Below are 24,581 nucleotides of genomic sequence, written 5' to 3' on the forward strand. Positions count from 1 at the left end.
TATATTCAACGTTAATTACTTTTTAAAAAGTCTTATAATTCTACCTAATCACATAAAAAATTAATATATATACAATTAATATAAAAAATCACAATATTAAATTAATTAAAAAAATCTATTACATAAATGCAAATTATATTGGATTAATTTATAAATTATATGAATATTCGTAATGACATTTTTGGAACATTATACAAATTTAGAACATTCTCGTGAATAAATACTGTAAAACAAACGTGGCTATATCCATATTTTCCCAAATATCCTTATATATTTTCTTACGAAACAGACGTGGTCATCTAAAGATGCCAGACATCTAAAGTTCCGAACAACTGAAATATTACATGATGTCGGACATCTACATTACCAAAAAACAAACGACTCCTAATTCTTTACTATTTACCTTGGCCCTTATTGACCACTAGACTATACCATGATAGTTTTTATAATGACAATTAGTACAATAAATTTAAAAGTATCAATTTGAACATAACTCAAAAGAAATCCATCTCCGACCAAACGGTTATGAGTCGATTCCTCGCTCGCACACATGCTGTATTTGGGGAAAAAATTCAAAGGTATGTGGCAGAATGGTAATACTAGAAGAATTGAGGGTAGGCGTGCAAAAAAAAGAAGAAAATAGTAAATTAGGTTCTAGAAATCGAAGACAGTGAAGCATTACGCATAGCACGTAACGCAACAGCAAAAACTTCTCGTTTTCGTTTTCGTCTTCGTTTCCATTTTCCATTTTCCTCTCGTCGTCTTCTCCATTAGATCTTGTTTCTTCTGCAACACCAACCCTTTTCCTTTCACTCAGAGATTTGAAACGAAACCAAACACCGAGGGATCAGCCAATCACACACAGAAACTGGCATATGGGTTGCAGAAACAGGGATTTTTCGGAAGATGAGACTTGTTCTTCCACGCTCAGCGAGGCCTTACTCTTTGCCACCATGTGCCTCATTGGCCTTCCCGTTGAGGTTCATGTCAAAGATGGCTCTGTCTATTCCGGCATCTTCCACACTGCCTGTCTCGACAATGAATATGGTGTGTTTTCCTAACCTTCTTCATCTATTATTTGTTAGAATGCTTGTGTTTGTGTTCATTCTTTATGTGAATTGTGTCTTGGGTTTGCCGGTGACCCTGATTGTGAATTGGATCCGAATTTTGATCTGGGCATTGATGGGATGGATGAAAAGATTGCTGAATGTTTAGAAATTACCATTGATCAAGTTCGTAGATTTTGACCTTTTCTTTGATGTTTTACGATGCGATTTAATCGTTCGATGTTTTTATTAGAAACTACTTCGATCCAACCCCTTTGCTTTTTCCTATACATCGTGAAACGGCGATGGTCATGGAATCAATCTTTGTATTTTTGCTAGGCGTTGTTCTGAAGAAAGCTAGGATGACAAAAAAGGGTAAAAGGAATGTGAATGTCGATGATGGCGCTGTAATTGATACTCTTATTGTTCTTTCTGGTGATCTTGTTCAAGTTGTCGCGACGGTATGTAATTAGGGTCACTTTTATTTTGCTTCTCCTAATTCTCATTTTATTTAATTTAATTTAGTATAAATCTAGGTCATATTGAGTTCTGGGCTATTTCCAATGTACAGGAAGTTCTACTCCCGGCTGGTAGTTTTTCCAAAAGTTTGGTTGGTTATGATAATGAAGCCATGGCCAATGTTCCTGTTTCACTGCTTCCAACGGTGGAGGCTAAGACATGTATGGAGTCATTCAAGGAGGGGAGTCAGATTAATCAAATAAGGTATACTCCCATTGTGACATTGTATATTTATATGATGGACAAAGAGCAATCTGGTCTAAATTTTGGAGGTTGATATTCTTTTGTTTCTTATAAGAAAAAAAACAGATATTCTTTTGTCAGTGGCATTTGGACTGATATTAGTAATAAATGTTCCTCACAAAGCATGGTTGTTGTTGGAAGATAGTTTTCAAGGTCACTGCTGGTACTAATGCAACCTTGTTTATTACGTGAAAACAAATTAGCTACAGATTAACTTACCAAAAAGGTATTGCAATCTATGATAAGGAATAGAGTCAATTCAGCCTCTTACATAAAATTAGAACTGAGGGTTTTGTCCTTAAAAGAGTGCCTTTTCCATGATTGAGAAGGTTACGCTGTCTTCAAAATGATCTTGTTTCTTCTTGATTTTTTTTGGAAAGTATATTCTGTTCTCTCCTACTTGGTTTTACATATATACTAGATAGATCCTTGCAATACTAAATCAACTACATGAAATTAGCTTCAGGAAATTATTAATTATTGCATGATTGAGTTGTGGGCGTCATTTAGAAAGCCATAACCTGTTGCTTAATAATCCATATTTGAAGATGGGAGAAGGTTCTTCAATTATTTTCTACTCTGATTTATGTGCTTAGTTTTATCGGCGTGACTACCAACCACACATTTCACTTTTAAAAGCAGCAACTTGGTCCAAGATCAAAATGGGTTTGCTCATGGTTCAGTGCCTACTATAACTGGGAAGCATAGCGATGTTAGACAGCTTTTGCGAGATAACATTGAGAGCAACCAGGGGGATGCACAGCAGAAAAGGGAAAGGATTAATTGCAAGAAGGTGAACTTTAATGCCTTGGTTGCATGGTAGAAACTCACTCACGCAGAGTATGCTTTTGAAAGTAAAAGTTTAAATGGAGCAATGACCCTATTAAAAGGATAGTTAAGAATGACTCACGTGTTTAAACATTTCCTAAAAAGAATGGCTCATGTATTTTTTAAGATTTGACTCCTTAAGATATCTACAGTTTGTATTCAATAAGTAGTATTCACCCAACACGCCTACACAGCTAACTTATTGTCTGAGTTATTTCTTAGGCATGCTATTTAAGCATGTTAGTCTCTGTTTTGAAGTTTGTCATTTTCCTATTTGTAATTGCTCCGCCTTCCCCCCATCCTCCTTGCAGCCTGAAGATGCCACTGACGCTGCAATCAATTGGAGGTATGAAGGAAGTAACTTCTCTTTTTCCAAAATATGTTTCTTGTTTTATGGTTGTCCAGCAAACAATTAGGGCTTATCCCATGATCGCATCAAAAGTAGATGTGGTTCATAAACTATTGTCAGTTCTTTTGTTGTTGTTGTTATTATTATTTTGGGTAAGAGACAATTCATACCAAATAGGGAACGTGCTGTGTGACATATGGATCTCTTACTCTATTTGAGATTGATAAATCTGTTGGTTTGATTTTACTTTGCAACTAATTACTCTCGTCTCAGTCAAATTTCCTTATCTTTGGGTTTATGTTACATTATTTGACAGACAGGACCCAGACAACCAATTAAAAAGGGAGAAGGATGATCACAGTCAGGAATTTGACTTGCATAAAGGAGTCAATGTAAGTCTAGTAGGCTTATTCAGGACCCTAGTTTTCTCGAGGATTATATTTTTCATCTGGGTGTGGACTAATTTTAAAACTGACTACTTTTCTCTATAGGTTGATCGAGTTCAATCCTCTATATCAAGTGGTACGTTCCAAGTGCTATTCATGATATCTGGCTCATATATGATTTGGTTATTAAGTCATGTACGAAGGGGTACCTCAATATAGAAGCACAATATACTTGCAGATGGTTTCTTATTTTGAAGATTGATTTTGCTAATGACATTGCATCATTAGTTTTAGTTGCAATTTGCCTAAGCTGAGATAGATATTAAATACTTGATGAATTTTTTGACATCAAATGATGCAGGATTAGGTAGTTGTCTCTTGGGATTAGTCGGTTCGGAAACCTATGGTTTTCTATATAATTTTCAAATACCCTTCTTTAGAGTGGACTTGAAATGTTTATTATCTCTTGCCTACTTGAATTGTAGACTCTTTATACGCAGTGGATTTTATGCTTAATAAAGTGAATTATGAGAAGAAAATAATGTAATAATGACATAAAAGAATTGATTACAGTATCTAATGGTTCTTCTCCCACTGTTGTTAAAATAGAGAAACCATGCATTGAAAGACCCACCTCAGCCAACACTACTCCAAATGCATTTTCAGTCGGTGTATCAACTTCTTCACTTTCGTCCATTGATAGTAGCATGGACTCATGTCATAGTTCTATAACATCGACAATCGACGTAGCCTCTCCTCATGGTTCAGAATCCAATAAAAGTTCCAAGGTACATATCATTATCAACTCATCACTATCACTCCTATATTTGAAAGGTAGGATGTTAATGGGACATTTCTAGATACTTATTATTTTATTTGGATGATGTTAAAATATACCTTCCTTTTTAGGTTGGGCACTTTTAATGCTCAAACAGTCTCTGTTTGAGGGCGTTAGTGTCTAAGGATTTTTTACTTATTCTCTAAGTCATCATTTTGAATTGGAGACCCTTTTTGTATAGTAAGCTTTGAGGCTTCCTTTGTTGTACTGTATTTTTGTATGCCCTCTCGCTTGTTTTTGTATTCTTTCATTTATCTCAATAAAAGCTTGGTTTCTCATAAAAAGAAAAACCTTCATCCATTTTATTGGTTCAATTTTTATGTTAGAGATCATATGCCAGCGGTGGTTCAAAATTTATCATTGTGATTTATATGTAAAAAATTCTTCTCCTCTCAGCCAAACTTCCTTCAAATGAGTACAATTTCCTTGAATCTAAGAACTTTTTATCTTGGAGCCTTTTTTTGTTGATGGAACAAAAATTTATTGGTTGGATGGCCAAAAGCCTACAAAAGTTAAAAGGAGTTGCAAAAACGCACTCCAATTTGCACAAATCAAAGAAGAGCCATAGCCATAGTTGCAAAAGTCATTATAGAAAGTACTACCTGAATAAACAAAAACACCATAAAATTTCCATCTCCTTTTTTTCACCTAGGAAGAATCTCCTATTATTTTATAAATAAACCTTCCGAAGGAAACAAAAATTTGGTTTTCTTTTTCAAATAATGGCAACACAAAAGAGAGTACAATAAATTTCTCCTAATCCTTCTGAGCCTAGACAATTGTAAGACCAATTGAAAATTTTGGAGAAATTTTTCCTCCACAATTGCACTCTTAAAGGTACTAAAGGTGAAAGGAAAAGAGGTGGTCCGCCAATTCATCCTCTTTTTAAGTTTACCCATCACACACCAACTTGTAGAAAGACATAAGATCCTTCGATGAATCTTAATTTGAGTATTTTAGACCTCCCAGAAGATCAAGCATCTTGATCTTGCACAGATTTGAGAAAAAAAAAGTCTTTCTAACATTGACTTCCAAGGGCTTTTGATTCTTGACGCTTAACCCTGGCTTGAGCACCAACTCTCTAGAGCGACTGCTTGACTTTACACCTAAAACCTTCAGCCACTTCATGAAGGAAGATGCTGCTCATTGACCCAGAACACATTAGACCATGGATGGAGACCCTAGTTTTCATTAAGGAAGATGCTCTCATTGGCTCTACACCAAATCCATTAGCCACTTCTTTTTACCTTTGAGATAGTACAACTAATTCCAACTGCATTTTCGAAGGAGTTGAATTTTAAGCTAAACATTGATCGGATTCAAAAAGTTTTGGAAGATGAAGAGTCACTAGGGTTTTTTTGTACCTTTGCTATTTGATGAGGAAGATGAAACAACAACCGACCCTATTAAGGAAGTTGGTGGAAGTTATTCCATGCACGATTTGAAAATCAATGATAGACTAATGAAAGTGTTGTAGACAGCATGCGGAAGATGAAAAGTCATCTGATCTAAATGCACTTCCATCAATGGTGATTGAGACTATAATTGAACCTTTGGTAGATGAGGAGGCCAATTGTAAGTCCTTGGGGACATTATCATAGCAATACAACTGGATCTGGATGTTCAAGCCATTAATGTTTTAAATATGATCTTCCCATTATTCCCCTCTTGTTTAAGAAAGGTTCCGCTCCAAGAAGAAAATTAAAGCAGGCTTTTGCATTATATTATTCTCGAAGGAAGTACTGCAGTTCAGCTCCTCAACCCCAAATCCCAAGTAAGAGAAGAGTGGACTAACAATCAGCCACCACACTCTTTTTTGGACGAAATCCTATAGAACTCCAGAAAGCTACTAGATAAAGGAGAGGTGTCGATCCATTCATCCTCCTAGAATCTCACTCGATCCCCCTTGGAGACTTTGAAGGAAGCCATTTTCCAAAACACCCCTCTAATTTTATCAATGTCCGACCATGGGCGGCCTCTAGCTGAAACCTTCGAAGGTTTAGTCATCCAACCATGAGCCTCAACTCCGTAAATAGCTCCTATGACCCTCCTCCTCAGGCTGTTTTCTTCATGGGCAAATCTCCAATGCCATTAATGAAGAAGGGATCGATTTCTCTATTTTAAAGACCCCACCTCGAGCCCTCGTTTCTGGAGAAGCGAAGCCACGTTCCAATTTACAAGGGAGTTGCCTTTCTTATTGTTGCCCCCGTTCCAAATAAAGTCCCTCATCAGCTTTTCCATAGACAACACCACAGCCTTATGGGCTTCCAAAATAGAGAAATAGTAAACTAGAAGACTATTCAACACCGATTGTGCGAACGTGTGTCTACCTCCCTTCAAGAGCAAGTTCCACCATTTATCAAGCTTGGCTCTCATCTTGTCCACTAGAGGCTCCCAAAAGTTGACCGCCTTCTGGTTGCCTCCCAAAGGAAAGCCCAAATAGGAGCAGGGCAAGAACTCCACTTTTCACCCGAAAATACTACACCATGACGTTACAATAGAGTCCTCAAAGTTGATGCCTATCAAAGATGTCTTCCCCACACTAAGAGACAGGCCAAAAGCGAGCATGAAGATATTGAGAATATCCCCACCACTTAGTCAACATATTTGGGAGATCAAGGCTGAAAATTAGCACATGTCAGCATATTGAAGATGGGTTAACTCCACCTCATTGTGACCAAAAGAGAAACCTCTCAAGATATTCTTTTCCTTACAAAAATGAATCAAGCGACTGAGTGCATCCCCAACAAAAAGGGAGATGGGGGGTCACCTTGTTGTGGTTTATGAAATGAAATTGAATCTATACTTTCTTGTTGTGACAAACCCTGGTGCATTGGTGGTGACTTCCATGCTACTATATGGTATAATGAACATTCTATAGGTTGAAGAAGACAAAAGAAATATGAGGTTCAAAATCACTTGTTCTTCCCATTTTTCTATTCGATGGGAGGATCAAGACAAGATAGAAGGCTAATGAGGATCAAAACCGCATCTAAACGTTTATGTGGGCTTTCATATTACCTTTTTAGTTTGTTCTCTTTTCACTCCCAACGAGAATTTGTATCATTCAACATTTTTTGTTTCTTTTTATTTATCTCAAGGTAAATGCCATCTTTTTCTCAATGCTAAGAAACCCTTGAGAATTGGATCTAAGAACATTGCTATCAAACAAGACCCATAGAACTCAATCCCAAAAATCCCAAAAAACGATTAAGGAATCAACCCAAGGGGCAAGGAAAGTAAAAATCGGATTACCTTGTTGATCAAATATCTCAAGGCAAGAAAACTTGTTCCTTGTTTGAGATCCAAATCACTCCACAAGCAAGATAGATCAAGTCTCACTTGAATATTGTAAACATGCAAACTATCACAAGATTGTAAAATACATTAGCTCTTGGCTAAAAGAAAGCCTCAAAGGCTCAAAGGCTCATTTCCTTACATCTCAATTCTATATTCTCAAATCTGACATACATGGCTATATATAGGCCTTCAAAATAGTCCTTAAAGTAACATATGGGCATTTGAAGGGTTGGAACACTTAAGTCCAACAATGCCATAAACAACCATTAACTAATTGTAATCTAAAAAGGTAAATGAAAAGTCTTAAAACTTAAATACATCATAAATCTGAAAATTAAAGATGAAATTAGCAAACCAAGAGTTTTGTAACCATAAAGAATTAAATAAGTCTCATTTAATGTAGCATGAACTTGAGTTCCATAATTGATGCTCTTGTCTTGAATGAATCTTGAGTTGACTTGTATTTGCTTAGAATATGTTGGAGGTTCATATCACTCAACAATGTCTTTGTCATTTGATCCTATAACATTCTGTTAGATAGGAACATATTTGATGAATACTGATAACTCCTGGGTGGAGTTCTAGAGTAGAAAAATTCATTAGATAATGAACTATTGGTTCTAAGCCATCTCTGACGATGTTGGGATGAGGAGGATTGACATGGCGAACTGTCAGTTTTCGAATACGAGATATCCATCCTAGTCATTATGGACACATTTGCCCAATTGACGTGTCTAAAGGAATTAATGTTGGACTTATTGGATCATTAGCGATTCATGCAAGGATTAATCATTGGGGATCTCTAGAAACTCCATTTTATGAAATTTCTGAGTGAGAAAAAAAAGTGTGGATGCTTTATTTTGTCACCAAGTCGAGATGAATATTATATGGTAGCGACAGGAAATTCTTTGGCACTGAATCCAAGTATTCAGGAAGAACAGATTATTCTAGCTCGATACCGCCAAGAATTCTTGACTATTGAATGGGAACAAGTTCATTTTGTTTCTTGTTAAAAAAAATAATTAATTATATCTTGGATAAAACTTTTTCTTAAAGATAAGAATAATTTTGAAGAGACTGCTCATCATTGTAGGATCTGCCAATTAAGCAAGGATAAAAGGGTGTCATCAAAGGACTGGAAGTCATTGAACTGAGTTCTTATCCACACTTAAAACCTCTAAGGATGGAAACTTAGAGGAATACAAGAATATGTTTGGAAAGTTGGGCACTTTCCAAGAGATTGGGAAGCATAAAGGTATGACCTTGGAAGAGTCTCGCCGTTTCTCAATCTGATCACCTGTTAGGAAATTAATGTAAAAGGAAGATATTCTAGAGGAAAATTTGATTACGCTGGTGTGGAAAGGTACGGTACCATAAAAGGTGAGACTTTCTAGGGGAGTTGCTTATTTAAATCATTAAGTGCCTCATATAGTTACAGAATACCCAAATTGGCACTTCCTTCAAACTTGTGTGTATTATCAATGTTTTAAAAGGCTAAAGGCAGCCTTGAGGCTTTTCCTCTTGAAGAGGCGAGGCGTAAGCCTTAAGGCGGTATGAGGCGCAAGCCTCAATTTTAATTAAAAGAATTATACAAATCTAAAATTTGTATGATCAAGTATTGTAAACATAATAGTTATATAAAAATATAAAAAAATCACCTATTAATTACAACTTAAATAAAAATCCTAATATTATCACTAATAGGATTGAATTATTCTATAAAATTTGTTTCCAATGTTTTTAAAGTCTAGGTAGTAAAAGTAGTAATAGATTGAATTGTTATCACTCCTAGAGCGCATTCCATATGCAAAGAAACCTTTATATTTTGTAAGAATTGGGCAAATTACTAATATTGTTCTAATCATTACACGAGGCATAAAGACTTTAAGTTCTCAGTGCATCTTCAAAGAGGCGTAAGCCTCTTATGGTTCAAAGAAGGTGTAAGTCTCGAGGCTAAAAGTTAGAACCTTGCCTCGAGACGAGCCTCAAGGCGTAAGCCTCAATAGCCTTTTAAAACATTGGTATTATGTCAAGCCAAGTAAGGAAGTCAACGTGGCTTGTTCCAGTGTGAGTTTAATTCAAAATGCCGGTATTCAATTCCAAATCTCCTAAATGTTGGATGGGGTTTTCACAACCCATGAAGAAATTCGCAGCAAATGGCAGGCAGGGGTTTGGGAGAAGAAGAAAGAGTCTAAAATTGCTTGGAAAACCTATTAAAAGCAGAATTATGTTTGGAAAGGAATTACAGAATTTTTGCAAATGGGGGAATAAAATGGGAGAACGTAGTTGAAAAGGCTTGGTTTAATGATTCTCTTTGATGGCTCTTTACACAAGTTATTTATAAATTATACCCCTTCCGTAATTAACTTTAATTATGGATTTTTTTGTTTCCTTTCCAAGGGGTTCTACACTTTTGTAACTTTTCAATATGTCCACGTAAAGTTCCTGTTCCTGTTTTTCTATAAAAAAGAATATCTACAATGAGAAATCCTGTACTATTTTAGGTTTTCCAACTAAGACCAAACTTGATATTTCGTCTTTCATAACTAATGATATATAATTCTTCTATTTATACTTCTGCAGGAATTTAAGCTCAATCCAAGAGCGAAACTTTTCTCTCCATCTGTTGCAAACAACATGACAGCATCTCCTGCAACACCGGTGGTTGCAAACGTGGCTTACATTTCAAACAGCTCACCAGTAGTACCTGTGGCTGTTGCACAGCCAGAGGTGGAGTTCAGTCCTTTTGTACCTCGTTCATCTGTGCCTCCCGCAAAGTTTGTCCCTTATGGCAACTCAATAGCTGGTTTTGGTGGCAATGTTGCTCAATTTTCGCAACCTGTACGTATTGTTTGGGCAGGTTTCTCTTTATCAGTTTTTCTTATCAAATTATCCATATAGCCTTTTGGGTCCTAAATAAGCTTGTCTAGTTTCTGTTTCTCTCTCACAACCAAAATATATGAAAGCTAACCCAGAGTCTGAATATGGACTCGTACATCTTTGTCTCTCCCTGGAAATTTTAATTTTAATTTATAAGATCAGTTCTTTAATAATTATATTTTATATATCTTGGGCATCAGAGATTTAATGATGGAGGAATGTCTTTGGTAATTAGGAATATTAATAGTATAGTAACCGTATATCAGTAATTAGATAAGAAATTGGTTAGTATGAATTTGTTATTAGATAGAGTGAGGGGGAAGCGATGAAGGTAGGCAATTGTTTAATGTGGTTCAGGCTGGAGTGATCTTAAGAGGGGAGGGTCTAAGTATCTCTAATTACTTGAGATTATTTTTCAGCTAGTTGGAATCATTCAGAATCTGAACTCCATGATTATTTTAAGGTGTTTGTTAGTTTCAACCTGATTACATCTAATTGATATAATTGTTCAGATAAAAAATATTGGTTTAAGTATCAGATAAGAAAAAACATATGTGCATGTTTTTCCTTGAATGTTTCTATTGGCATTTCTAACGATAATTTAGTGACTAAGATTAAGTGGTGAAAATGCGTGATGATGATTAATGATGGAAACAATTTTAGCACAATGGTTGTACTGAGACTTTGCTATTATAACGAGCCACATGTAATAATTTAGTTTATTAGTTATATTATATTTCCTATAGAGTTCACCTTACCGGTAATAGCAGTATGGAAATTTCAGGGCAATGGCGGTAATAAACTTTTTTCTACAAATTTGCTGAACCGAGTTCTCTCTTTTATCTTTACTGCAGATGGTGGGACATGTGGGAACCAGGACGCAGCCACTTAGATATGTTGGTCAGTATCCTCTCCAGGCTGGCCCAACCTTTGGGCCCCCAAATTCTCAAGCAGTAAGTGAAAACCATTTTTTCTTTCAATTTAGTTTATTGCCACATGGTTGCAATTTTAGTGAGAATATTAGAACGTTTTTATAAATGTATTCATGACCAGATGGTCATATCTGTTGCTAATCTCTGCCCCTTAACTTCGACTGTTACAGGTTATGGTTGGACGTTTTGGGCAACTTGTTTATGTGCACCCTGTCTCCCATGTAAGCATTTAGTGTCCCATTTGTTAAAAGTATAAACCATCCTCCATCAATTTTATTGCTTCCTTGAATTATTTGACCTTGTTGAGTTAATATCTTTGTTCACTTTATGTTTCTTGATGCCATGAGCAGTTTAATATCTACTTGGAGTTTGACTTGTGAAGAATGTATGTTTTGCTTTGATATTTTCAATCTTTATGGTTGAAGCTCTTTGGTTTTTCCTAAAGGCCAATTATTTGTAATCTGTTTTCATGATGTTGCATCTTCCTCTGCCTTAATATTCTACTTCTTTTTGGTTTCTGTATCCCTTTTTTCTCATTTTTATTTCTCTCTTTCCGAAGTGTTTATTTATCTTTGTCACATATTGAAGGACTTGGCTCAGGGTACAACAGTCGTCTCACCGGTATCACCCTGCCCTTTGTTGACAACACAGCCAGCTCAATACCCAAAACATCAAGGTGAATTTCTTTTTCCTGATTGATGACAAGCATCTTGATGCATTGCTAAACTTTTATCATGAGTGTTGGTTTTTTCTTTTTAAAGATGATGCTTCTTTATCGGAAGAGGGAACGCATCGGTTCAAAAGTGATCTAAATAATACATCAATTTGAACTTGTTATTTGCCTTCTTCATCTAAATGGTGTCCTCTACAAATGCAGGAACTGCAGCAGCACAGCAGGCATTGCAGTTTTGTGTTCCTCCGCCATTTATGGCCAGTGGACACCAACCGCTCGCCGCAGTGCCAAACCACATTCCCATTTTGCAGCCTTCCTTCCCGCTGAATCGCCCAATGCAAATGCCAGGATCTAATGCATTCTTCAGCACCAAGTTCACATGAATTTGTTCCAACTGTTAATTCTTCGTGTAGTCAACCACAAGCTTAGCAAAATTTTGGTCCTCAAAAGTTTTTTCCTATTTTGTTCTGTTAATGGCATTTATTTTCTTGTGTGGGAGGGAGATGCATTGTTTCCATTCAATTCAAGACATTTTTCTTTTGATTGGTGGGATGAGGTCTGTTGAACTTTGTATAGGATGAACTAAAATTTGTTTAGGATGAGCATTATTTCTTGTGAGGGAGGGGAACTGTGTGGCCATTGTCCTTCATATGAGTTGGTTTAAAATTACAGAGGTGTGAAGAAAATTAAAAAGAAAAGGAAAAGAAAAGGCAGGATACTATTCTTTTGACTTTGGTAGCCATCTTGAATAAATGTGATCTCTTGCTGATTACAATGTTCAGAGATAATTTTATAGTTGCTTTTGCTCAATTTGATATTAAATTCGAGCCTTTTCATTGCCATAATAAAATGTATATGTTAATTCTTGCTTTAGTAACAAAAGTTTAGAACCATTGATGGCTGGCTTTTGAAGTTAACAATTATAACCACTCTTATCAATACTTGGCAGAATCACTTTCCAGTGTTTTTTTGTTTCAGAACTTTACATAAAAAAAAGTAGATTTTTACTGTTTAATCCTAATAATTACAAAAAAAACTCCAGTATCCAATTCAAATACTTACATATATTTTTTCTAGAAGTAATTACTCTGATGTCAAAATTTAGTTAAATAGTTTTTTGAAACTTTAATTCAGCGACAATAACTGAAAATTGTTATTTCAATCTAACGTTTAAAACTTAAAATAGAATATTTAAAAATTTATGAGTTCAAAATATATTACTTAGAACTTAAACTTCATGAAATCAAATAGTGAATATATTAAATGAAGTTAGATATATTTCAAGGTAAAGAGTAGTATTTGATTTGCACTAGCGACACGAGCATAGTTCTACTAATCAGACGTATTACTTACCTACCTTCTCGCACTTCAAATTCGAGATTTGATCCACACACTTGTTGAACTTATTAAGGAAAAGGAAAAAAAAAAGGGTCAGGTAGCAAATATTTTTCTTTTTTCTTTTTCCTTTTTTATGGATCAATTTGGCAATGAAATTTTTTTCCACATATTGAATCCAGCTGCCCAAAAAAACCTTGTAATTTAAGGCTCTTAGCTACCTTACTCCCACAAAGGAGAAAATGTCCATATCCAAATATCCCAACTAGAAAAATGTATTAACTTTCTAATGAAACATCCAACTACACTAAGTTAGATTAGACGTGAGGTAGCATCCAGAAAACAGCTACACCTTGTGATACCCCTTCCCTATACCGAAAATATTACTTTCTACTCAGATCTGGTTTTGGTTGCTAGCTTCTTCATCCCCAACCTCTGTTTTCGACTCCTCTGGTTCATCTGACTTCAGCATCAAACCCGGGTTCGGAACTTCAGCCCATGGCTCTGGATTTTGCATCATGTTTTCCTGCAAAACCTTGTCATCAGAGCATATTACTTCATTAGTGCTGGCAGTGGCATTAACCAAATGAGTTCCACATATAGAAAAGTTATCAGTATTAGTAGTAATGTAACCGAAGACTTAAGATCAGTATAAACATCGAAGTATTGCTTACCTGTAACAGCTCAGTCATTTTACCAGTTCTGGACTCGTCATCCAGAGCTTTGGGAATGGACACTGGACTGTCAGGAAGGGGTTGCACTGCTTTTAGGGGCTCAATCATCAAAGGTCCATCCACAATGTTAGCTGCAACCTCTGAGCTATCTTCACATTCTTTAGCTGACAATTTTTCAGTTTCTTTGTTATTCTCAGTCTGGATCTCAGCTGACAGAGAGGGGGCTTGAATTCTCTTGATCACTTCAGTCACAAGATTCTCAAAAGGCGTGCTAGGCATTGTCATTGATTTAGCTTCTGAATCATGCACTTCCACCACCGAAGATTGGTTGTGAGAATTATTTTCTATTGATGCATCATCTTGTAGGACCTGCTGGCTAGTTTGGGGTTGGAAAGGAAAGCTTTCAATCCCAATGGTCACGTTGGTGGGAGCTGATTCATTCGAGGTAAAAGTACCTACAAGAACCTCTTTCCCTTTTGAGGATTCCACCTCAGTAGTTTGAATTGTAAATGATTCATTCGCAACTGAGGGTCCATTTGTTGATTTAGCAGGTTGTAGCACAACTGGGATCACATTACCTCTTGAGCTTCCTGAAGGGGTAATTTGGGCAAATATGGACGATATAGTTTTGTCTTTTGAAGCATCCCAGTTCGAATGCGAAGGTGTATGTATGAACCCCAGCTTGGCACCTGATGAATCATGGGATGGGACTTCTCCATTTTTAGACCGGTGGTGGGTTTGATTTCCGGTACCAAAAGGAACTGTATTTCTTCGGATCATTTGAACATCTGGAGCTACGTCGTTCTCAGCCGAAACAGGAACATAGTGCCCAGGCTTAAAGACAACACCCCTCAAAGTGATTCCGGAGTTGCCGACCCTAACACACAGCAGATATCCAGCTTCGAATACTGCCTCAATGACACCAGACACAACTTGTCCCAGCATACCGTCAGCTGGGCTTTGAATTGGAATTGTTGGATGTGATTGGTTTCCATTCACTCCAGAACCAGGTGAAATAGGAATTGCCTCCAAATGTTTTTTACCTCTATTCTTTGCAATAAGAAGGCTCTCATCATAATTTAACTTCGGATATTTTCTTGGGCGACCACGTTTTCGCTTCAAGGGAACATCAACCAAGTTATCAGAGCTGATTCCTTGGTCAGCCTGACTCATCCTCTTTAATCCCAACAAATGGTTGCTTGTTCAGAAGAACTGATTACTTCCCTCCCCCTGCAGCAAAATGTACAGTATATGTCAAGCTTACAAAAAGGAGACAAATCTTTTTTTTTTTTTTTTTTTGTGAAAGAGACAATTTCATTGATGAAATTACAAAAGTGATAACAAAGACCCAAAGAGGGTTTACATAAAGCACTCCCAATTGTATAAAAGGGAGACAAATCTTTAATATGTTAAAATGTGGGATCTTTCAGAATATAAATTCTACACGAGCCCCCTAATAGTTATTAATCTTCTTAATTGTTTCATTAAAATAGTCTTACATTCTCCCACTATCATTGTTATTTTTCCTTCCACTATCATTGCTAATTCTTTTTTCTGTGTAACATACTCTCTGGTTCGGTTTAATTTAATTCCTATTTTGATCCCTAAGCTTTTATAGGTAATTCGTTTTAGTCCCTAAAATCTCCACTTTTCAATATTAATCCTTCAACTCTCAATTGTTTTGGTTTAGTCCATCATATAATCTTAGTTGGATTGGAATGAGTCATAACTCATTAAACTTCATAGAATATACCAATTAATCAATGTAAATAATTACAAAAATCATTTAATTGTACTACTTAAACTTAATTAAACTTCACCAAATCCACCAAATATGAACCACCAATAATACAAATTACAACTATTAGAAAAAAGTTCTTTAACATTAGCAAGACTATAAAGGCCACGACTATTAGAAACACATTTTTGTCACTTGCAACTGTTCATCAAGGATGTGGTACAAAATATTATCTCTCTTCGGAATGCTGTCCCCAATGATACTAGCATCCTCATGACATACACTTTAGCGGGTCACCCATTTGACAAGGAAAAAATAATTCTTTGAATGCATTTTGTTCGAGGTTTGTTTTGGTCTATTTGGATGGAAAGGGATAATTTTCCGTGACAAAGAACTCCCCTTTGATTGAGTATTCGAGTCTACTTTTTTTGGCCCTCTCTAGTGTAAATGTTCCCCTCTTTCATCACATCTCTACTTTGTTATCCAATTAGAGAGCCTTTTCGCTACTCCCTCGGAATGGGTTGTAATGCTCATTTTGTACTTAAAATTTCATAATATCAATGAAATTGTTTCTTCTATAAAAAAAGTTCAAATCGAATCAAATAAACCATAAATAATTCACCTAACCGATTGACATAGTTTGATGCTTGTGCGTCCTTTGTGGGCTTGGTCTGTAAATATTTATTTTTTGGCTCACTATGGTTAAAAATTGAACAAATAAATGGTTCTATTTGATTTTTTTTTTTTAACAGTAGTCATTAGGAACTAAAAGTATATATAAAAAATCACGTTTAAGCAAAAAATCACACAAATTGAAGTAAAACTTGAAATCAAATAATAACTAATGGAAACTACCAGATTACCATATGTAGCCGAATAAAAAAAAAGCAAAAAACACATGGCAAACAGTTTGACCTTCAGATTTTCATTTTTCTTTTTTGAGGTAAAAAAAAAGAAACAGAAAACAAAAAACCATTCTTTCATAGAGCAACAAAGGAAGTCTAAGAAGCACAAACACGGATATGAGATCCAGATATGATGATATGTTAATTTCTAAAAATCTAAGACATGGCCACATTTAGTATAATATATATTATTCCTATACAATTCAATGATTCTCATGCTAAACATGGATGGTACTTCTACATTTACGATACAATACTTTATCTCAAAATGCCAGACGCATCCAAACCAACTTATCAATTTTCTAAATGAATTAATATCTTAACCAAAAAAGAAAATTTAAAGTCAATGATGCTTATTGCATTTATGTGTATTTCTCCACCAAGTGTCCAGTACATGTTTACTAAATAATTGCTTGTCATGTGCCCAACAAATGTAGGACTTGTATTTAATTAGTTCAACTATTGCCTCACACGTGTTTATTGTGCTTAACAAGTGTCCACACGTGTCAGCAAGTGTTCGAGTATTCAACACATCTGAACATACATATTGCCCAAACTAAAGTGTTGGTGCCTTATAGACGGGCAAGCTATTCAACTTCGAATATGTTTTTGCCAACTACCTGATACTTATCCCTTACTATGAACATGCATATATAAATATAAACTGGTATATGATATGTCTATCTCTTGCTTATTTCTTATCTAACGGACTAAATAATAAATAAGAGCATGCATATCTCTTGCTTAGTTCTTTTATAATTGACTAAATCTGATTTGTTTCAATAATCTAAGGATTAAGGTAGTAAATAGTAATCTGATTGACTAATAATGATAGCCTACGAATTGAACAAATCTAAAAGGCAGCAATAACTACAATCAAATCAAAGATTTAACCTGAAGTCGATCAAGAATATTCAAGAGTAGCTATGATCTACAAAAGTGAGAAAGAGCAATAAAGATAGGATTCTGCAAGGATACCAGATATACTAAACAAACCAAGATAACTATACTGCAATATCCTGAGAGAAATTAAAATATCATTAGCCTTTCGAGAGGGGTCTCTCTCCCAAAGAACTCTTTCAAGTTCATCACACTAACTATTCTCCGATATACCTTTCTTTCCTCCCTACTACTATTTATAACAAACTCATCTCTATCTAATTACTCTAATGCCCCTAACTATAATACTAATACTATTCCCAAACTAACCCTAATAGGATCCTCACAGATTCAAGAATGAGAAGAGTAGCTACATGATATGAACAAGAGACTTAAATTAATCTCCAGCCGTGTGATGGCCAAGAATCAAAGCTATAAGTTCTAGATGCAAATTAAACCAAGATCCAAGCTTCAAAAATGCCTCCAAGAGATTGTGAAGACACCAAGCTAATCAACGGCATTCCAAAGAAGATCAAGATGGTGATAAGCTACCAAGAGGAACTACAAAGGCAACGAACTGAAGACCTCCATTGGCTTGGAGGATATGAAGGAAATGATATAGATCTTTAATGGAAGAATGAGGGCCACACAAAAATTCAAATAGGATACTTGTCAACATCAAACTTAGAGGGGTATAGAGAACTTGGGAGAAGGTTTGATCTCTCATTAGATTTCATGTTTCCCTAGGTGGTTAAGGACTTCTGTTATTATCCGTTAGGTCTTTTTTTTTTTTTTAGATTGGAGCACCTTCTTGGTTTAGCTTGACTCCTTTTGCTAGGGCTATCTTTTTGTATGACCCTTTATATTCTCTCATTTTTTTTCTCAATGAAAGGTTGGTACCTTTTCAAAAAGAAAGAAAAGATCAAACTTTCTAAATTTATGATCTACATCTTATTTTAAGGGCTTTGATATAACTTTACTGCTTTCCAATATTCCCTTTCTAAGGTTAGTTTAAATAGGGGTATTTGAGTCTTTGCCTAGACTGATGATGTGGCCTTAATTAGGGCTTCTTAGGTTCAACTTTGATCCTTAGCTTTAACCTCGCTGTCAAGCTCACGCGCTTGGTTAGTTTAGGTATATTGCTGTTGTAAACTTTTAGGCTCTAAAAGCCTTAGTTCTCATTTGATGTAATTCACATTTGAATACTTTATGAACTTGTGCAATGCACTTTTCTTTTAAAATCCAAACGGTTTTCCATTCCCCTTGCAATTGTTCTAAAATTGCATGTTTTAAATCGCTTATGGAGTGTTCAAACCTTGAGTAAAGAACTGGTTTTCCTTACCTAATGATTATCAAGTAACCTGTTTTCTTCAATATTCCCTTGGGGCAGATCTCATTTTGAGCAGGGACTTTTGGTGGTTGTAAGTTGGTCCTTATCAGTTATTATTCAAAGATGCTTCAATTTGCCAAGAGATTCTTATCATTTGGTATCATAGCCTAGGATCTTAGTATCTTGTTTGAACCTGAAACACAATCACATCCAAAACCATACAAGCTTCAGCACATGGGGAGAACTCATGGTAAATGAGCAAGTCAACAAACATTTTGCAACTGGGAGGAGCCAAGATTAAGTCTTATGTGACATTGCCCTTATAGAAGCATGACATCTCCTACTTGGAAGACCATTTCAATATGATAGGTGTTTTTTTGTTATGGTTTCCAAAATAGGTATTCTTTCACATTTAATGGAAAGAAGTATACTCTTGTACCCTGTCCCCACATGATGTACACATTGATCAATTGAAACTAGAAAGAAAAAGGCTAGAAGAGGTTGAGGCAAAAGCAATTGAAAACGAAGAGAATTTGGGTGGAAAAACAAGAAAGAGAGAATAAACTGGGTAGCGCTCAACCTAGAGTTCAAAATGAGAGAAGTCAGAAAGGTGAGTTTTTTAAAAAAATAAAATAAACAAACTTTTCATTGATATATGAAAAGGAAGAAAATGTTCAAGGATACAAGATTCCAAAGGGAGCAAAAAGAGAACAGAAAACTAAAGATACCAGGAGTAAGCCAATAAAGAACAAAGCTCCTGAGAATTTTAAGCCAAAAACAGCCGAGGGGGAAACAAAAAACTTCAAAGCCGAATTTTTAAACACCATAGGGCTCCAAATCCACTTCTTGATGTGAGAGTGATAAAGATGGATATTTCTTTTGAGAGTGAAAACAAATCTGCTCACATCAGCCACAATGAGATAAAGGATGGTGGTTGTTCCAAAAAAATAAAAAATAAAAAACTGTTGATTTCCTCCCTAATAGCTGAGAGACTCCTCAAATTCCTTAGATCTTTGTTTGTGTGATAAGAGTGAGGTTAGGTATTTTATATCCTAACCAAGCTAACCTTTGTCTTCCAAGTGCTCTTAATCAATTAGTGCAGTGGCTACTAGGAGAACAATAGAGAGGTTTGGAGATAAACTATGAAGACCAAATTCAGGTGAATTCCAAATCTGAAAATTGGGCTCAACTCTACTCATGCCGTACAATCCAAAGACTAGGTTATGAACAAACAAGTCTAAGGTATTATGCTTAGAAAGGGATGTAAACGGATGGAGACAAACATTGAAGGAGTACAGAAAGCATCTAATTGCAAACTAAAACCAAAACTCAAGCATGGCCGTTGGCAAAATATCAAAGATGTTTGTTACTTCCTAAGGATCGAACCACCAACATATTTCAAAAGAAAATATAAAGGAGGCTGAGAAGACATCAAAAGAACTCCTTTACAAGATAAGCATGATCTTAACTTCAGCTTGGATATTAATAATTGGTTTCATTTGATATAGGAGATAGAAGAACCCGCCTAAAAACTACAACAATCAGGAAGAGCTTTCTCAGCACCAGCTATCTAAACTAGTTTATGGTTCATAAATCTTTGCAAGTCATTCAAAAATCATTTTCCAGATAAAACTTCTAGAGATTAAAAAGATATATATATATTTATTTATAAGAAACCAAGCTTCCATAACACGATATAAGTCTTTCCTCTACTTAATCATGACAATGATATATTCTCACTATTTCCAAAATAGAAACTTTGTCAAATTTACTACCCGCATAGTAAGTAAGAAAACCTAGAGTTTGTAATAATCAAATATACATTCAACTGTGATGAAACTTCCATAAAAATTTAAAGCCAGCTATGGTTCCAAACAAAAATTCTATAATAACACATACACAAGAACAGAAATAAAACCAAAGATCACCTCCTGTTCCATTTATAGACACCACTCGTCACTAGATATCGTCAACCTAAAAACAAAATCCAAAATGGAAAAGAAAGTCAAAAAGACAAAACAAGACAACCCAAATGTCAGTACAAATGTAAAAATCCCAAAAATTACTATTGCTCTTCAAGACCTTAATGATTGATTGAGAGCAGAGAAATTGTTTGAATAATACATCATGAAATGAATTAGCCAAGGGAGAAATTTCTCCTACAAATTATTTTTTAGTTTTATATACCAATCAATTATTGCACAAACAAACTATGCTAATGAAAAAAGTTGAGAGAAAACCCCACCTAAAAGTTACTACCATCGGGAAGAACTTTCACTAGCACAAGCCATCCTAACTTGTTCACGGTTTATAAATCTTTGCAAGACATTTAAGATCATCTTTCAGATTATACAGCAGGCTATTGTCAAGATTTAAGTTTTTCCTCTACCTATTCATGACAATAATATACTCCTCACTATTGTCAAACTGACTACACTTTTCACATAAAGGAAGAAAAGCTACACAGTTTGGAAATACTCAAATATAGATTGAACAGTGACGAAACTTCCATAAAAATTAAGGGCAGCTATGGTTCAAGGACAGAAACTCAAATATTATTTTTGACTGAGAATTAAAATCTCTACCCTAGCCCCATCTGCATGTCGCTCCCTTCCCTCTCCTCTCCCCTTCATTTCAATTTCTAATTATGTAAACACAGTTTTGCTTTTCATCAGTGTGCCCATTTATTAATTTCCTTGAGTATTAAATATTTATTTTAAGTTGTCCCTTGAAAAAATTACCGAACAAGTGAAAAAGTAGTCCACCAAAATCATTTGTGCGTCAAGCAAATTTCCAAAACATGTTTTCCTATAAATATGTCTAACTAGGTTGGGCTAAGTTATTCCTCAATTGTTTTAGCCGTCACCAAAAAAACTGAAATGACCAATTACAAAAGAAAGTAACCATTAGCGAACTTTTTAAAAGCGCAACTTTTCTTCTAACCCATGGTCCCAAGACTCCTAACAAAATCTTAATTACCATAAAAGTCCGAAAAAAAAAAAAACTGGTCAAACTTAAACATTATAAGTTAATAGGAAAAAATAATATTGGAACCAAGATTTGTGAACCACTTCTTCACCAATGAAAAAAAAGGGACCCACAAGAACTACTGGTAACAAACTCGCAAACGCCATCTTTAAACATAGCTCAGAATAAAAAGAAAATGTACCCTTGAGAAAACCTATTGCATGCAGCAGAATTCGAAATCCTGTTTGAACAAACTCATTCCACCAGGATTGACGAAACAATCCTCATCCAACAAACCCATTATAGTGGAACTGAAGAAAACCCCCAAATTAAAACTATCAACAGCACCTCAAGAGCCGTCTTCGGGGAAGAAAACCACAAACCCGTAAGAAAAATGCACAGAATCAAATCGAAATAGCTTACAATCGAGAAAAAAAGAAAAACCCCCCACAGAAACCGTCAAGACCACCAAGAAAAAGATGTACATTCTTCGAAAATCCAACATAACCAAGCGGAATCGAGGTACACAGAAATAAGGGTAAAATCTGGACGAAAATCGGGCATACCTGGCTTTGGACTAGCACGAACGAAATTGAGAGAAGAAATCAGTGACGCACCAGGATTATTCATGAGAAAAACCAAGCTAGGGCAAAAATATTGATGAGAGAAAGCTCGAGATTTTCCATTGAGACGGGGGAGAGAGGACTGAGATTGAGGTAGAAGAGAAAAATGAAGTTTTTCAAATTTTGAGGGTTAAAATAAAATAAAATATTCCTTTTCCTTACAGGTGACATCAGAAAAAGGCTTAATTTTTGTCTTTAATGACATTAAATTAAAATTAGTTCTCTTTTTTTCTTTTTTTAATAAATTACCCAACTTCTCGAAATAAATGAAAGTTTGGGTTATTGGTAAAAATTACCTCATTTTGAAAGCGTCAAAATGACCCACCATTCAAAATTAAAAGAGCTTGTTAGGATTTTTAATTTAAATTTGAAGGTTTAAATTTTACCTGTAAAAGTTAATGGATAGCAACCATTATAGTTTTTTTAGGTGGTTTAAGCAAACTGTCTTTATATAGAATTAAATATAAAATTACAAAAATCAGTTATAAACTTATAAAATTTTAGCAACTATACCCTTGAAATTATAGAATTTTTGCAATTAAAAAGACGTTTGAAAGGAAGGAGAAGACAACCTAGAGGAAGTCCGAAGGACTGTACATACAATCACAATCACAGCTTTTAACTTTTGACGACGGAATCTTTGGCGACCAAAGAGAATTTCGTCGCCTTAACTCATCTTTCGGCGACGAAATACACATTTCGTCGTCGAAAATTGAGCGCTTTGGCAACGAAAACAGGTTTCGTCGCCTTAACCCATATTTGACGATGAAATACACATTTCGTTGCCGAAAATTGATGGCTTTCGGAGACGAAATCTTCATTTCGTCTCCAAAACATGATTTTAATCTGCATTTGTTGGCGGTAAAAATGGCGCACCTTTGTGGTGACTAAATACACAATTTGTCACCTAAAGTCGCCCATTTTTGGCGACGAAAAAAGAATTTCGTCCCTGAAGCTCGTAATTGGCGACGAAAATGTGGTATCGTCGCCAACGATCTTCGGCGACGACTTCTATTTCGTCGCCGAAAAGGTCAAACGGCAAATTTTAATTTTTTTTTTTGCCACGATTTTTTAACCTTTGGAGACGACATTCGCTAAAGGTTGCCCTAAAATCGTATTTCTTTTCCATTCCTCCATTTCTCCATCTTCCTCTCCTCTCTCTCGCGCCCCCACCCCTCATCTCTCTCACTGCCACGTCCGCCGTCACCGCTCCGGTTGGAGCCATCCATCCTTGCCGCCGCTCGATCTCGTCACCGTCCGCCGTTGCCTCTCGATCTGTGCCGTCCGTCCATCCCCGCCGCTGCCTGATCCCGCACCCTCCCTTCTTCTGTCCAACGTCGAGGGAACGCCGCCCGCACCAGCTTCTCCTTCGCTGCTGCCGCACCGATGCCCCAACAACCCGTGGCTTGAGGTAATTTTTTTTAATTTTTACTTTATTTATGTTATTTTTTTGTATAATATTAGAATTATTTAGGTTTTTTTATTTTTAAAATATTATATTTATGTATATTATTTTGTTTGTTATTTGATAAATTGTGAATTCTATTTGATAAATTGTGAATTCTATTTGGGAAATTGTAAATGTTCTTTGGGAAATTGTAAATTTTCTTTGAGAAATTGTGATGTTTTATGTGAGTTACTGTAGAAATTGTGAACTTGATGTTTTGTAATCTTGAACACATGCTTGAGTTATGTTTTGTATAATAGTTGATGTTTTATATGAGTTATTGGAGAAATTGTGAAATGAGTTATTTGAGAAATTATGAAAGTTGTTAATTGTTTGATTTTGACGTAGTTTATTTGTTTGTGAGATGTTGAAATGTTGTTTGTCTGATTTAATTATTGGTTTTGTAAGTATGAAATATTGTTACTTATTTACTTTAAAAGCTACCAAATGAATATGTGTTGATTAAGTTAAGTACTTAAATTATTCGATGCTTGTGCGCATGATTGTTTTATTTATATGTGTTCTTTGTGATTTTATTGTTGTTAGTTTTTGAATTTATAATGAATTATGAATTCGTTATTTTGGTTGTGAGCGATGTTGGTCTAGATTTTTAGACGACCTCTCTAAGTATATTTTAGTTCTTTTTTTTTTGTGGCTATATCTTAGGAATATATCAGAGCCCTCAATAA

General features: G+C 35.4%; 2 protein-coding genes across 15 annotated transcripts; one reads left to right on the forward strand and one right to left on the reverse strand.

Moving 5' to 3' along the window:
• The first annotated feature begins 667 nt into the window (after positions 1-667).
• LOC111019035 (uncharacterized) lies at positions 668-12,782 on the forward strand. 5 transcript variants are annotated; one of them, XM_022295324.2, is made up of 14 exons: positions 916-1,047; positions 1,200-1,232; positions 1,386-1,507; positions 1,618-1,769; positions 2,448-2,601; positions 2,948-2,982; positions 3,302-3,377; positions 3,477-3,507; positions 3,981-4,159; positions 10,093-10,350; positions 11,244-11,342; positions 11,492-11,542; positions 11,910-11,997; positions 12,199-12,782. In XM_022295324.2, exons 3-14 carry the CDS (start codon positions 1,409-1,411, stop codon positions 12,375-12,377), a joined length of 1,401 nt encoding a protein of 466 aa, XP_022151016.1. In that variant the 5' UTR covers positions 916-1,047; positions 1,200-1,232; positions 1,386-1,408; the 3' UTR covers positions 12,378-12,782. The 5 variants fall into 5 exon arrangements, with proteins under 5 accessions (XP_087975099.1, XP_022151013.1, XP_022151015.1 ...); XM_088118973.1 differs by lacking the exon at positions 1,200-1,232 and having other exon boundaries at positions 668-1,047; positions 11,922-11,997; XM_022295321.2 differs by lacking the exon at positions 1,200-1,232 and having other exon boundaries at positions 669-1,047.
• A 648-nt stretch (positions 12,783-13,430) lies between these two features.
• LOC111019016 (AT hook motif-containing protein) lies at positions 13,431-22,563 on the reverse strand. Of its 10 annotated transcripts, none has more exons than XM_088118850.1 (5): positions 22,389-22,562; positions 20,784-20,829; positions 16,364-16,412; positions 14,004-15,233; positions 13,431-13,864 (listed from the first exon to the last, which is right to left on the reverse strand). In XM_088118850.1, exons 4-5 carry the CDS (start codon positions 15,174-15,176, stop codon positions 13,724-13,726), a joined length of 1,314 nt encoding a protein of 437 aa, XP_087974976.1. In that variant the 5' UTR covers positions 15,177-15,233; positions 16,364-16,412; positions 20,784-20,829; positions 22,389-22,562; the 3' UTR covers positions 13,431-13,723. The 10 variants fall into 10 exon arrangements, with proteins under 10 accessions (XP_087974976.1, XP_022150991.1, XP_087974978.1 ...); XM_022295299.2 differs by lacking the exon at positions 16,364-16,412 and adding an exon at positions 18,868-19,048 and having other exon boundaries at positions 22,389-22,561; XM_088118852.1 differs by having other exon boundaries at positions 22,440-22,551.
• Between the last annotated feature and the right edge of the window lie 2,018 nt (positions 22,564-24,581).

This window comes from Momordica charantia (genome assembly GCF_013281855.1).
Source record: "Momordica charantia cultivar OHB3-1 chromosome 10 unlocalized genomic scaffold, Mcharantia_2.0 BLBB01000010.1, whole genome shotgun sequence".
Classification (NCBI taxonomy): Eukaryota; Viridiplantae; Streptophyta; class Magnoliopsida; order Cucurbitales; family Cucurbitaceae; genus Momordica; species Momordica charantia.